The sequence below is a fragment of the Pavona decussata genome, unplaced genomic scaffold (assembly GCF_977016875.1).
Source record: "Pavona decussata unplaced genomic scaffold, jaPavDecu1.1 SCAFFOLD_93, whole genome shotgun sequence".
NCBI lineage: Eukaryota > Metazoa > Cnidaria > Anthozoa > Scleractinia > Agariciidae > Pavona > Pavona decussata.
In genome coordinates, this window is record NW_028145510.1 from 2111824 (window position 1) to 2124370 (window position 12547).

Below are 12547 nucleotides of genomic sequence, written 5' to 3' on the forward strand. Positions count from 1 at the left end.
TATTTAAGACCAAAATATTCCACTTTCTGTGTCGGTTTCAGACCCTAATTTCATGGCTTCTAAAACGCATTCCATTTCTGTACCTGACTTGTCTTGAATCTTCTGACCCCTGAGTTGAACGGTAAACATGTACCCGACGAGATCGTGAGTCCCTCGCTAAATATTGTTTCAAGCACAAAATTCCAGACTAAGACGAGATGCATTCTTGTTCCGACATAAATTGTTGCGGTCTCTGGGTCGTCACTGGAACTGATCGAGAGTGAGTTCGACCACGAAATCACGTCAAATGAATGTTTTGGTTTTTCTGTCTCTCTCTTTCATCTCAAATTCCTCTCTTATTCGTTGAAATATCTCTATACACTCTCATGGAAACCAAAACATCCAATCTCATACCAGAAAGCAAACTTGTATCCAATTCCTACTTTCTACGCTCGTTTTCCGACCAAAACGACCACAAAACTAGACCCTTTGGTAGCTTATACGGATAGTACCCCCACCCCTCCCTTGACTGGAGTTGTAGCCTGCCGTTTCCGCGTGCAAATCGCGGGCTAAAAGCGAATTCAAGAAAACACCTAACTCGGTGAGGCCTCCACAGATATGAGAGCCTTCGTGTCCAAGACGTGACCGTACGTGATCATAATTTGGAGCTGTAAGTTATGACAAACAAGGACTTTTTTGTATTTATATATGAGCGAAAGAGTGGTTATTATTAAAATTGGCTAATCATTGTGAGCCTGTCCAGGGGGTAGGGTATGCAAGAGTGGCCGCACGCATACGTGCTCAAATGCCACTACCCTACATTGAGTGATTGTGGTCAGCGATTTTGTTTATGCATTCTGCGGTTGGTTTAGTAAACAAAACCGAACCCCCAAAATATCTTTCAAATAGAAAAATGGATAAATAAGTATCCAGCTTCAAGCAGTTAACAGCCCCGCACTGAGAATAATTTTTTTTTATGATTACTATTTGCAAACATTGTTTTTGTTATTCAAATGTCTCTCCTGGTTGGCACATTAATTAAGTGTCGTAACGCTAAACAACTCTGTCAACTCTAAATTTTGCAATCGGTTAGAGGTTTTGTAATAAAATTTTTTCATAAGTTGGCTTTCACTCAGGTACTTTAATTATGAGGTAATCGACAGGGCAGACAGAGGAAATATCAACCTTTTTGTTGCAATTAAGAATCGGTAAATGTTGACGACCACGCAATACCTGTGCTATTTTGCAATTCCCGCGTAACGTCACGTGTCACGCACACGACCATTTACACAAAAGAAGGGACCGACTCGCGAAACGGCTTAGATGTGTTTTGATGGCGATCACGGACAGTAAACACGTCGAGTCGGAGGACAGCCTCACAGAAATATCCACTGAACAACCTCGGCCACCTTTGTGGAGAAGGGCAAAAGCAGCAGTATTTAAGAACTTTCTGCCCATCTGTCTGATATTCTTCTTAGTTTTAGGGATTGCCGTTCCGCAACCCGGCGTCTTCTTTAGCGAACTTCCAACGCAGTATGTTTGCGTTGTGGGACTTTTTCTTCACAGCGGACTCAAGCTTAAAACGGGAGAAGTGAAGGACGCTTTGAAATCTTTCAAGGCTCTGTTATGGGGAATAATTTGTATTTTATTTATCACCCCTCTCATTGGCGGTCAACTCACCGGCTTGATGCCGTACCAGCAAAATTACGTGGCTGCGGGCACTGCGAAGGAAAACAGCGTGCATTTGAACGGCAATCATTCGTCGAATAATGCGACTCCTTCGCCCACCAGACATCACTTGGAAGGTAGTTCGATTCTTGGACCAGCGCTGTTTCAAATAGGAATACAAATTTACTTCATTGTTCCGTGTACGATCTCGGCGGGAGTGATACTGGTGAGCTTATTGTTTACAAGTTATTAGCTTATGAGCTTTAAAACAAATATACAAAATTATCAGGAGGGCATAACTCCCGCCTTTTCTGTTTTTCTCAAAATTATGGAAAATGATATGTAGTGTTCACATTTTATTTTCCTATTTTTTTCCCATACTCGTCGCTCAACCCCCGACCTATTCTCAATCTTGTCTTGTTGACCCTCTCCTATGCTCGAGACACTCCTTGGCCAAATACAGGGGTAGATGGAGGCGGAGGGCGGGGGGGGGGGGGGGGGGGCGTGGAATCTGTTGGAGTGTCTTCATATTTACAAACAAACCTTGCTTGGACACTTAGTCATTCTGGAAAGTTCACTTTGTACTGAGAGGACATAGATTCATGGAAATTTTTTCAAGTTTTTGCTTATAGTAACACTTGAGGTGCCTCTATGTCCAGAGAATTAAATTTGACTATACATTCTTCTAAGACCTATTGTTCTTAATTCTTGCAAAATATTATTTTTGGTTCCTAATCCGTGAAAGTCACAGTCACAAAGCATAAAACAATATAATTCAGCCTTCTAATACAACAAGAAGACCTGCAAAATAAAAAAGTTATTTATTGTTTATCATTGGTTTTTTTTTTTGGGGGGGGGGGGTGGGGCAGGGGGATGGAGGATTTGGTATTTTTAATAGGCTGATTTAGCAACAGAACAGGAACGTCATTTGAGGGCGCGAGAGCAGGCGCAATAGTCTGGATGCGGGTCTATTTCGACTATATATCGGCATTCTTAAAGTGCGTGGTGTTGTCAACTGGCGTTCCAATTCTGTTGCTAAATCAGCCCATTATTCCAGAAGCAACCTAGCCTGCAAACATGGACATATTTCCGGCTGTCGCTTCTCTCCGCCGATGGCGGAGGGAACCGACAGCCAGAAATACGTCTGGGTGCCGGGCTAAAAGCAACCTGGCAGAATATTTATTTACAGCTAATTTTAAATAAACCATGATTTGGGGTTCAGTTGGAACTTTTTAATAGCCTTAACAATTTTTTTCTGGACATTCTTTGTACAAGCAGGATTCAGGGACCTGTGCGGGCCTTCTGTTATGAAAGAAATTGATTTTTGTGACAAGAAGTACTCATTTTTGGGAAGTTTATTTTTTATGTGAAACCTTTTAAATATTTGTGAAAATAGGCCTGTGTTGTTGGGTTTTTTTTTTTTTTTTTTTTAGTGTTTCTGATAACAAGGTGCATCTCTCAATATTGAAGCATTTTCAAAAAAATATCCACCAATTTATATTCAAACAGGTCAAAACCTCTAGAACTTTCCACATTTCTCTATATACACAGTCCGATCTTCTTCATTATTTACATAATACAGACAATGATAATTTGTTTATTTATACAGTAATATTGTGAAAACTTATATATGTAGCTGCAGAGTCAGACAGTTGTAATCTACTTTGTGCATGCAGGGTTAACCCTCTTTGAGAGAATTACTTAAATCTTACTTACCGTATTGTTATTCAAAACTTTTCCTCTTTAGATATTATGTTATTATTCTCCTGAATTGGCACAAGTTAGATTGTTTTTCAACAGAAAGGAAATATTTGCAGACTTTCCAATTTGGGTTATTTTTTCTTTTCAAAAGTGAGGTCAAACCTGGAGGTTGGTGTTACTTTGAAGAGACACAATGCTACCTAACAGAAGTTTATTTTGAAGTTCCAAGGGGGAGGGGTCTGCATGAAAATGCAAGGTTTTTGAACAAAAGTATGGAGCTAAATTGGAATTCACAGGAGTAGGGTTGGGGGATTGGAGGGGGCGGGGGTAGGGTGAAAACTAATAAAAATATGTCATGTGAGAGGTATGGATATTTTCTGGAAGAACACAATACATTTTAAAAAACCACTGAACCTCTGTTTATCCCTTAAGCTATTTAATATTAAACTGGGTTATCCCTTGTTTACTTAATATCTTTTGCTTATTTTATACATGCATACAAACATACCGTTCAGTAGTTAGGTTTCACCATAATGATTGAAATTATTTTTATTCTTGTTTCTAGAAACTGTAAATGGTTCATTCAACCGTAGCTAAGGATGTTTCAGTGTTCTCATGTGCCTTGCTTTCTTCAAATTTAAATAGAACAGATATTTCAAGCCTGTCAAGTTGATATTAAGCATTTTCCAGAAGTTTCCCTCACCAGGCAATGTGGAGGTCAAACTGTGAGACCGTGAGACCATGCTCCAATCCTTAACCCTCAGCATTAATTCTAGGCTGTGATAATAATAACTAAGATTCTGATAGTTTTTCTTTTTCAACAGACAGGTCAAGCAGGGGGAGCAGTGGCATTGTCCGTCATGCTTACAGTGATTTGTAACTTGTCTGCTGTATTTACAGTTCCGCCTCTTGTGGCTTGGATGATAGATTTTGAGAATGTCAAGCTGGATCCTGTTAAACTTTTGGTCAAGCTGATATTGACAGTATTGCTCCCATTACTGGTAAGAACTTGAACAAGATGTCTTCCTCAAGGCTGCTGCCTAACAGGAGCCTGGTAGCTTGGGACAGGCAAGAAAATATGCTCAAGGTGCCGACTTTTTTTGCAGCAGCACCTAATACTTCACATGTTTGGCCTCTTAACCTCTTCTCTTGCTTTTGGCCTTGTGGGCTCCTTGAAATTTTAGTTTAGACCATAGAAAACTTAGTTGATTTGTTAAATACAATAACATGGAAAAAGTATGAGCAGAATTTAATGGCTATATTTTCTGTTAAGAAAATGTGTGCATTACATCTGACATCATTTTAATTGGCTGTACTCTTACAGACAACAGCTACGAGCCAATCAACATGTGGGAATTTTCTAAACTGACAGTTATTGTAAAATGTAACTTCTTCCTGATGTTTTTAATGCTCAAGTTCTAAGGAGTTGAAAATTTACATAAGATTCTTGTTTCATTTTGTACAGGTTGGCAAAGGGCTAAGGTACATACCTCGGGTGAAGCCTTGCATCATTAGATTTTCTGATGCCCTCAAGGTGATTTCAATCATACTGCTAACGATAATTCCCTGGTTGAAAGTCAGCCAGGCAAGTGCACAAAGAGCCTTCAGTGGTATCTCAGTCACAAGCATTTTTGCCGTTCTCGGGTGGGGCATGGCAATGCATGTCCTGTTTATCATCGTCATATTTCCTCCATGCCTTCTCCTCAAACTGAACAGACCTGCTCTGAAGTCAGTCATGATAATGGCAAGTCAGAAATCCCAGCTAGCAGTCGCTGTGACAATTTCAGGATTTCTTCCTTTCACACAAGCTGAGCAAGGCCTCATCAGCTTGCCTCTGATCATAATTCATCTTGGAATTCTGGTGACTGATTCCATTTGGGCATCATGGTGGTTTGCATGGGATGCCAAGAAGGAGAAAGCTGCAAATAAAAGCTTGGCAAATGGACATGCAGTCATGCTTGAAGTTAGAGATGATGAGGATAAAGCTGATGAACTCATACAACAAACGGATGCAACTGCTCATGAATCATCTCTTTGAATCGCTGTACATAAACGCCATTTACAAGCCTCAAAATGACTTGTATATATTTCCAAGAAAATGAATAATTATTATCTCAAGGAGAAAATGGAAAGAATATTTTATTGACGGGCTGGGCTCAGTTACTGCAGTGAGAATCATTAAGAGACATGATTTAATTACTGTGTATAGAGCAGGTTTTACCTGTGTCAAAGTAATTATTACTCTGGCCAGTCACAGCAGCCCGTTCTTTGCTCCGGGAGAGACCCGAAGGAGAGAAGGAGGTGAACCTTCATTTGCGTTCTTCTGGCCCCCCTCCTTCGCATCTCTCGAGGAGCCTGGGACAGGCTAAGTCACAGCAGACATAACACTATCATGAACCACTCAGCATTCAAAGCAGATACATATAACAAGAACCAAGTTTGGGAAAATGCGTGCAAGCAAGTCACAATTGATTTTGGGCTTGCTTCTCACTGGTTGAGAAACTGGTGCATGTTTAATTAACTAATCACAGAGTGTCCTACACTGTAATTAAAAGCAAAACCACAATAAGTGCATGTAAATTACTTTTAACACTCAATTGATAAACTCTCTATACATATATCCCAATCTAGGATTGATGCAACTCTGATTCAGGTTTGATTCAATTAGACTTTTTTTCCACATTTACTGGTAGTTTCAGCAAGCAAGGTGAAAATATCAATTACTGGTAACATTTTAAAAAATATAAATTTTGTGGACAAGTGTTGATTGCCTTTCAAACAACAGGGCCCAAATAACTTAGCCACATTAATCAGTATGGAAGCATTCATGATGAAAGCACTAGGGTTAGAATTGGCTCAGTGAATGTTTAAGTCCTGCAAGATAGCAAGTTCTTTTTTAACTGGGCTTTGTTTCAAATTTTTTTAGGGGCTTGTCTTTTTTTAATAGGTTAGTCTATTAGTCTATACATATGGGTATTTATTGGCATACTCACAATCACTATTATTTAACAAATGAATATAGCGTCATTCAGTGGTTTTGTAATGTAGTGTGGGTAATAATTATTATTGTACTGTATATGATTTATTATTTACATACAGTATAGATCACAGTCAAAATACTGTATTGGTAATAGTACATTATTAATGATACACTGAGCTGACTAGAAAACATTGTGATACATCAGTTCTAGTACACAAAAAATCACCCACAGTATCTAGTACAGAGAGCTGTTTAGGGACACAATCCAGATTCACTAAAATTATTGGAATTTTTAAAGGTCAGTTTCTAAGGAGTGGAGGAAACTGGAGTTCCCCGACATAAACCTCTCAGAACAAGGACAGCAACCAAAAACAAACTCAGCCCATGTATTGATACCAGGCCCATGTACTAAACTGTCACAAAAATCTCACGTTTGCACGACACTGGTCTGAAAATTTGTCTTATCCCTAACTGACACATGCTGTTTCCATTCTCGAAATCTTTTAGCTCCAGCCACACGTTTTACAGTAATTGGTCACGTAACCATTATTGCTGCAAAAGGTAAATTTTGGGGGGAGAATTAGGATACAGACCCAAGAATGGTATGCACACACTCATCACTCCTCTCTCAAATTGCAGACCCTAAACAAACTCTGTGCAATATATACTGATTAAAGTCCTGTGAATAGGATTGAATGAAAAATATAGTTTGGTATTTATAGTTTTGAAGAGACTATGTAAGAAGTATTTTATGTGCATTACAAAATAAGTATGGAAATATATTCCTTCTATATAAGAATTATAGTTTCTTTGCATATGATTAATAAATTATGCCCTCTGAGCAAGGGTTTTACCAAGAGTGTGTGGACGTACTATGGATATTGAATTTGAATTAAAAATTTTGTAAAAAATTCACCTGATCTTTTAAAAATTATATGGGAAGACATGTCTAGACCCTCAAGATTTGCGGCTCAAGTCTGCTCATGGTCACTGGTTGGAAACCATGGTTTGTGTCGAACAATTGACACAAGGTCAAAAGATATGGAAACAAAACAGTCAGCTAAGCATGTGGCAGTTTTTATTGTACAAAGTAAAAATGTTTTATAGTCACTAACAAGTGAAGATATATTCAAAGACAATTTAACTTTGCCTTGTGCAATAGAATGGAACCCCTCTGGAGGCTGTGAAGATATCAGTTGGGTATCGCAGAAACTGAATCTTATTTTCCAATAAACAGCCACTGGATATGAGCAAGCACTCACTCAACAGTCGATGGTTCAACTCTTTACCCTTTCCCATATCAACTTGCACAACCCCATTCATATACAGTACATAAACTGAGAAATTATTGTACCCCTCTCTTACAAACCTCAAGATAAGACAGAGACTCCCTTTTTTTCTATCAGGTGTAACTGTTGCATTTATTTATGATTTCTGCTCTGCATTTGCCACCCTTTTTGCTACCATTTTGATACATTTATTTCCACGACCCTTTAAAATACAAGAATTCTGCACATTACCAGGGTGGAAAGGGCAACCCTTTTGGGTGGAGCCTTCCCGCATAACCTACTGTTGTGGAGTATTTCCCTCATTGTTGCCCCGGATGGGATGCTAGTCCATTGCAGGGATACCCCTCAATTGTGAATACAGTGAAACACCCACATTTAAGAACCTACTTTTTTCAAGGTCAGCCTGAATAAGTCTTCATATATTTATTGCAAGGTTCTTATGTAAAACAGGTGTCTAAAATGATGAATTTCAGCCTGCAGGTTCTCAATCCACTTGTTCTTTTATGCAGGTGTTTATTGCTTTTTTTTTTCTTTTTTTTTTTGGGGGGGGGGGGGGGGGGGCAGGGGAACAACTTGCCCAGTTCCTAGGCCTATCTGTTTTTCATCTGGGTCAATCCGGGTCACGTTCGCCTTGGATACATCACCAAAACAAATTGACTGTGAGGGCCTGGGAGAAAGCCGTACAGGGACTAGCCAAGGAAACAGCCAAGGAAACAACAATGCAGAGGTCAACACTGGATCATTGACACTCTGGTCAAAGGTCTCATCCAATCAAAAGTCTGAAATTGAGCATTTTCACTCTACAATAAGGATAGTGTGTGGAAGAGTTGCCAACCAGGACAGACATGACTTTGGATGTAACAGTCATAAAAAATTTTGGCCACCCTTGTTGAACCAAGCAATAGCCTTTTGCACTGATCTCTATGTTTTAAGTGTCAAAAATGATAAACTTGCCTTATATCATAACTGGCGAGAATTTATTTTTCTTCACCTTCTTTGGATTGCATTCCAAACTTTGTAATAGGATGAGTGACGTTCCAGGATTGATCAACTTTTAACAAGCCACTTTTTGGCAAGTGCTGGTAACTTGTATTTTCAAAACCAAGTGATGGTAAAAAAGATGCCACATGTTTAGCAATTCCAAGACAAGCAGTAAGACCTGTTGAACGAATTCCACCCACAGTGATCCACCTGTTATTTGGCAGGCACTCTATACAGTAATCTTTAAACTCTGTGGCTGGCCGCAGACCGGCGTATGTGCCTACCACAGCATGCTCCTGGAGAGAGGGGACAACAGTTTTTGCATGAGTCACTAAAGTTTCAATCACTGTCTCATCAGTTTCAGTGTTGCTACGATCTAACTGATCCTCTGCAGTGGGACCCACCACAATGTTACCATAAACTGTGGGAAACACAAGAACACCTTTGGTTTTGGGCGTAGGAACAGGAAAGATGATTGAATTCAAAAGCTTGCCGGCTGACTTGTCAAAAACCGCATACTGTCCTTTTCTAGGTTTTATTGTAAATGGACATTGTCTGTGTATTGATTCTAATTTGTCCCCATACAAACCAGCACAGTTGACCACAACCTTAGCAGTGATTGGTCCTTTCGATGTTGACAGGTGCCAATCATCTTCATGCCTTTCCCCACTGTTTACTTGACAGCTTGTCAATAGAGTTGCTCCTTGAGCAATGGCTATCTTAGCTAAAGTAATGGGAATTCTCCAAGGATCCACAATACTTTCCCCAGGAACATAAACGGCACCTAAAGCATCGGGGCTCAAATGCGGTTCCTTTTCAAGTAGATCGCTGGACGTTATTTGCTTAACGTCTGTCGCCCCTGCTTTATGAGCCTTTGCAACTAATTCAGGCAATTTTTCGAGATCACTTTCATTCCAAGCAACAATCAGGCCCCCAGACTTTCTGTTAGGGATGTCGTACTCTGAGAAAAAGGTCTCGTTCAAGCTTCTTGCTTGCTGAAGACAAAGAAGCTCCAAACTGTCGAACGGAGCATCGAAGCCTGTGTGGAGTGTCCCACTGTTTCCAGAGCTCGCACCACTGACAAGACTCTCTTCCTTTTCGCAAAGAACACAACGAAGGCCCAAGGATGAAAACTCACGGAGAACAGCACAGCCTATTACTCCACCGCCAACAACGACCACGTCGAATATTTCCGTTTCCGCCATTCCGCACAGAACAGCAGAGCGGCACAGTCGTACAGAGCGGTACTAGGACGAAGGCGGTACAGTGCGATGTGGCATTCACCATTCAACGGTCCTCCCCCAGGAAGGGGGGCTGGAGTAATGAGTTTACCTGATTCGTGTCATGAAAGAACAAGTCTGGAAGACCATTTTAGCTCACTCTCACGGAAATTGGAAAACTACGGAGGCAGACAGTGAATTAACCCAAGTAGAGAAATGAAATCTTACGTACGGAGGTGCCTCCGGGCCTTTTCGATACGACCGTCATATATGTATGTCCGATTTGTGACAATCCACCTTACCGAAAAAGATGGCGACTGGTACCTTTACCCATAGTTCTTAGCAAACGAAACCCTGAAAACACTCACAAAAAAAGCACAGAATAGTTCTGAAATCTTCAAACCAGGTCCAAACCAATTGCAAGCACGGCACACTGTTGTTAGTACAGCTACGAATTTCACAAAAACTATGGCTATTGGCTTTGTTAGGTTTGCAAGGTATTGTGATAAAATGTACAGCCGCCATCTTTTTTCGTACACGGTATTCTCTCAAGATAACTGGACGGTTTTACGACGATGAAAAAAAAGTTCGCCAGTTTACTGAACCTTTTTTAAACATCTGCATCTGTGCCGTGCTTGTAAAGTTTACCTTACTGAACCTTTTTTAAACATCTGCAGAGTTAGATTTCACAAAACTACGAAATAAAATAACAAGTAAAGAAATAAATTATAAAATGAAAAACATAATTCTACCGTTAAAGTCTACTTGACTTTTGCTACAATTTTGTTGACTCTTTAGCCCTTCCCGCTGATCTACAACCAAGCTACGAGTATTTCATTATTTTTTCGATCCCTAACAAAATTAAGGGACCAGATCGTAGTCTACCGCCAGCATAAGTCCAGTAGGAGTGGCTAATGACAAATTCAAGAATTTCCGAGAGAGCGAGATTACTACTAATTTCTGCGAAGCTGTTCAGCAAGCGCTCTTAGGTTTTGGGGGAAGGGGGGTGGAAGAGAGCTTGCTCGCAGGCTGCAGGCCCAAGGTTTTCTTTGCCTTGCAAAAGATATCGAGATCCCGCCATCACCTCGAACAAAAAATCGAGACCACGAGACCCGTATATTTTGCCGGACTAAAAGTTTTCGATACCCATATTTTGTTTGGAAGACAATTTGTTTCGAATGTCCCTCCATTTTGTTTTTATGATAGGGGCTGTGGTGGGCCTGAGTACTAGGAGATCACTTTAGAGCCCAGTGTCCAGATCGTGCCCAGGAAGAGCCAAACTTGTCACCAGAGCCCGCGTGTATTTGTTAGGTTCGTTATGTACGGGGACATAGCTGTCATTTTTAGCCGCCTTGTCCATAACTATTTATCGTTGACAGTCCCGTTGCTTCATCCTTATCTTTCCATATGAATTTAAAATTTAACTGATACACTTCTTGTATGATGTTTTCAGGAATGGGCAACAAAGATGTATGAACAAATTTTGGTAGAAGCAGGAGCCAGTGCGCATAGAGAAGAAGTAGCAAATCGCTCAGGGCTTTTCGCCGTGGAGAAACTCCCGGCTAACTCACCCTACGTTTATTATTCTTCATGTGAATACGTTTTTTTTCATTTAGCAAATGTTGGTCTAGTTTCCCACACAGTCTTTTAAGGGAGTTGTACATGCGATGTGAAGAAATAAGCGACTCCGCAAACTAACGACTACGTTTGAGCGATGTGAGGAACAGCCGTTAGGCTTGTATTGGCTCTGAGCCTCCAGCATCAGGCCATTTCATACCAAAACGTTGGATGAGAGGATGTTTCTTGGTGCCAACTCCCCTTCCGAGAAGAAGAGTCTCCAAAGTCCAAAAGTGTGTATTACGACTGTCTGTGTACCTTAAGGCGGGGGTACACTTGAATTTGAGTGAAATTTGAAGAGGTTTTAAGAATGGATAGAAGAAAGAAAATGATTTTTGGAACACTAACAGACAGTCGATAACCACGCAAGAGTACCCCAGGTTGCTAGTAGGCTAACTTGGTATCCGTCTATTAATTATCAACCACAAATTCTAATTTTAAAACTTCACTAAATCTTCAATATTTCTTATTTCTCTTAATTTTACTACTCTTTTGAGAAAAACTATCTCCTTCCAAATATACCTAAAAATCATCCAAAAATTTACAAAACACCCCAAAACATTGATTTGTGTAATGAGCATAGAGTTTTTGTATTGCTTGAAACGCGAACGAGATATTTCCGTTGAACCGATTTTAAGAGGCGTGAAAACGGCTTTCAGGTGTACCCCCGCCTTAATAAACGAGGACATATAGAGAGGTTTATAATTAACTATTAATTAATGTATAATCCCGAGGGCTTGCGCTCTGTAGTCTAAATTCACTAAAATTTTGTTCCGCAATCCACCAATCATCACCCGAATTCACAAAATGACACTTTTGTAAACTTTCGTGCTACTGGTCAGTTATTCAGTACTGTTAGGTTTTGTTCAGTTAACTTGCAGTCAACTTTTTTCTCTTCACTGAGGAATAGATAACCCGCACTCACAAACAAGTTTACTAACTGAACTTGTTTATTTTGAATATTTCATGGTGTTACAATACTTTACATTTTTCAGCTGCCTAATATATAAACGGCAAAGGCTGGCGAACGGTCTTTTTTCAAACTGAAAAATGACGAGAGGCGTCTTTTGTAAGGCTAAGAAAGACGTGCTAGCATAAAATTATGAATTTTT

General features: G+C 40.0%; 1 protein-coding gene across 1 annotated transcript; it reads left to right on the forward strand.

The window, feature by feature from the left end:
* The first annotated feature begins 1071 nt into the window (after positions 1-1071).
* Positions 1072-5507, forward strand: LOC146473561 (uncharacterized). The gene is made up of 3 exons (XM_085118269.1): positions 1072-1873; positions 4173-4349; positions 4814-5507. Exons 1-3 carry the CDS (start codon positions 1313-1315, stop codon positions 5384-5386), a joined length of 1311 nt encoding a protein of 436 aa, XP_084974395.1. The 5' UTR covers positions 1072-1312; the 3' UTR covers positions 5387-5507.
* Positions 5508-12547: the final 7040 nt, after the last annotated feature.

What these genes read in the sequence shown, in the direction of transcription:
- LOC146473561 (XM_085118269.1), top strand. Translation starts at nt 1,313, where the DNA reads ATGGCGATCACGGACAGTAAACACGTCGAGTCGGAGGACAGCCTCACA. An exon ending in TCTCGGCGGGAGTGATACTG is followed by an intron (nt 1,874 to 4,172) that starts GTGAGCTTATTG and finishes CTTTTTCAACAG; the next exon opens with ACAGGTCAAGCAGGGGGAGC. An exon ending in CAGTATTGCTCCCATTACTG is followed by an intron (nt 4,350 to 4,813) that starts GTAAGAACTTGA and finishes CATTTTGTACAG; the next exon opens with GTTGGCAAAGGGCTAAGGTA.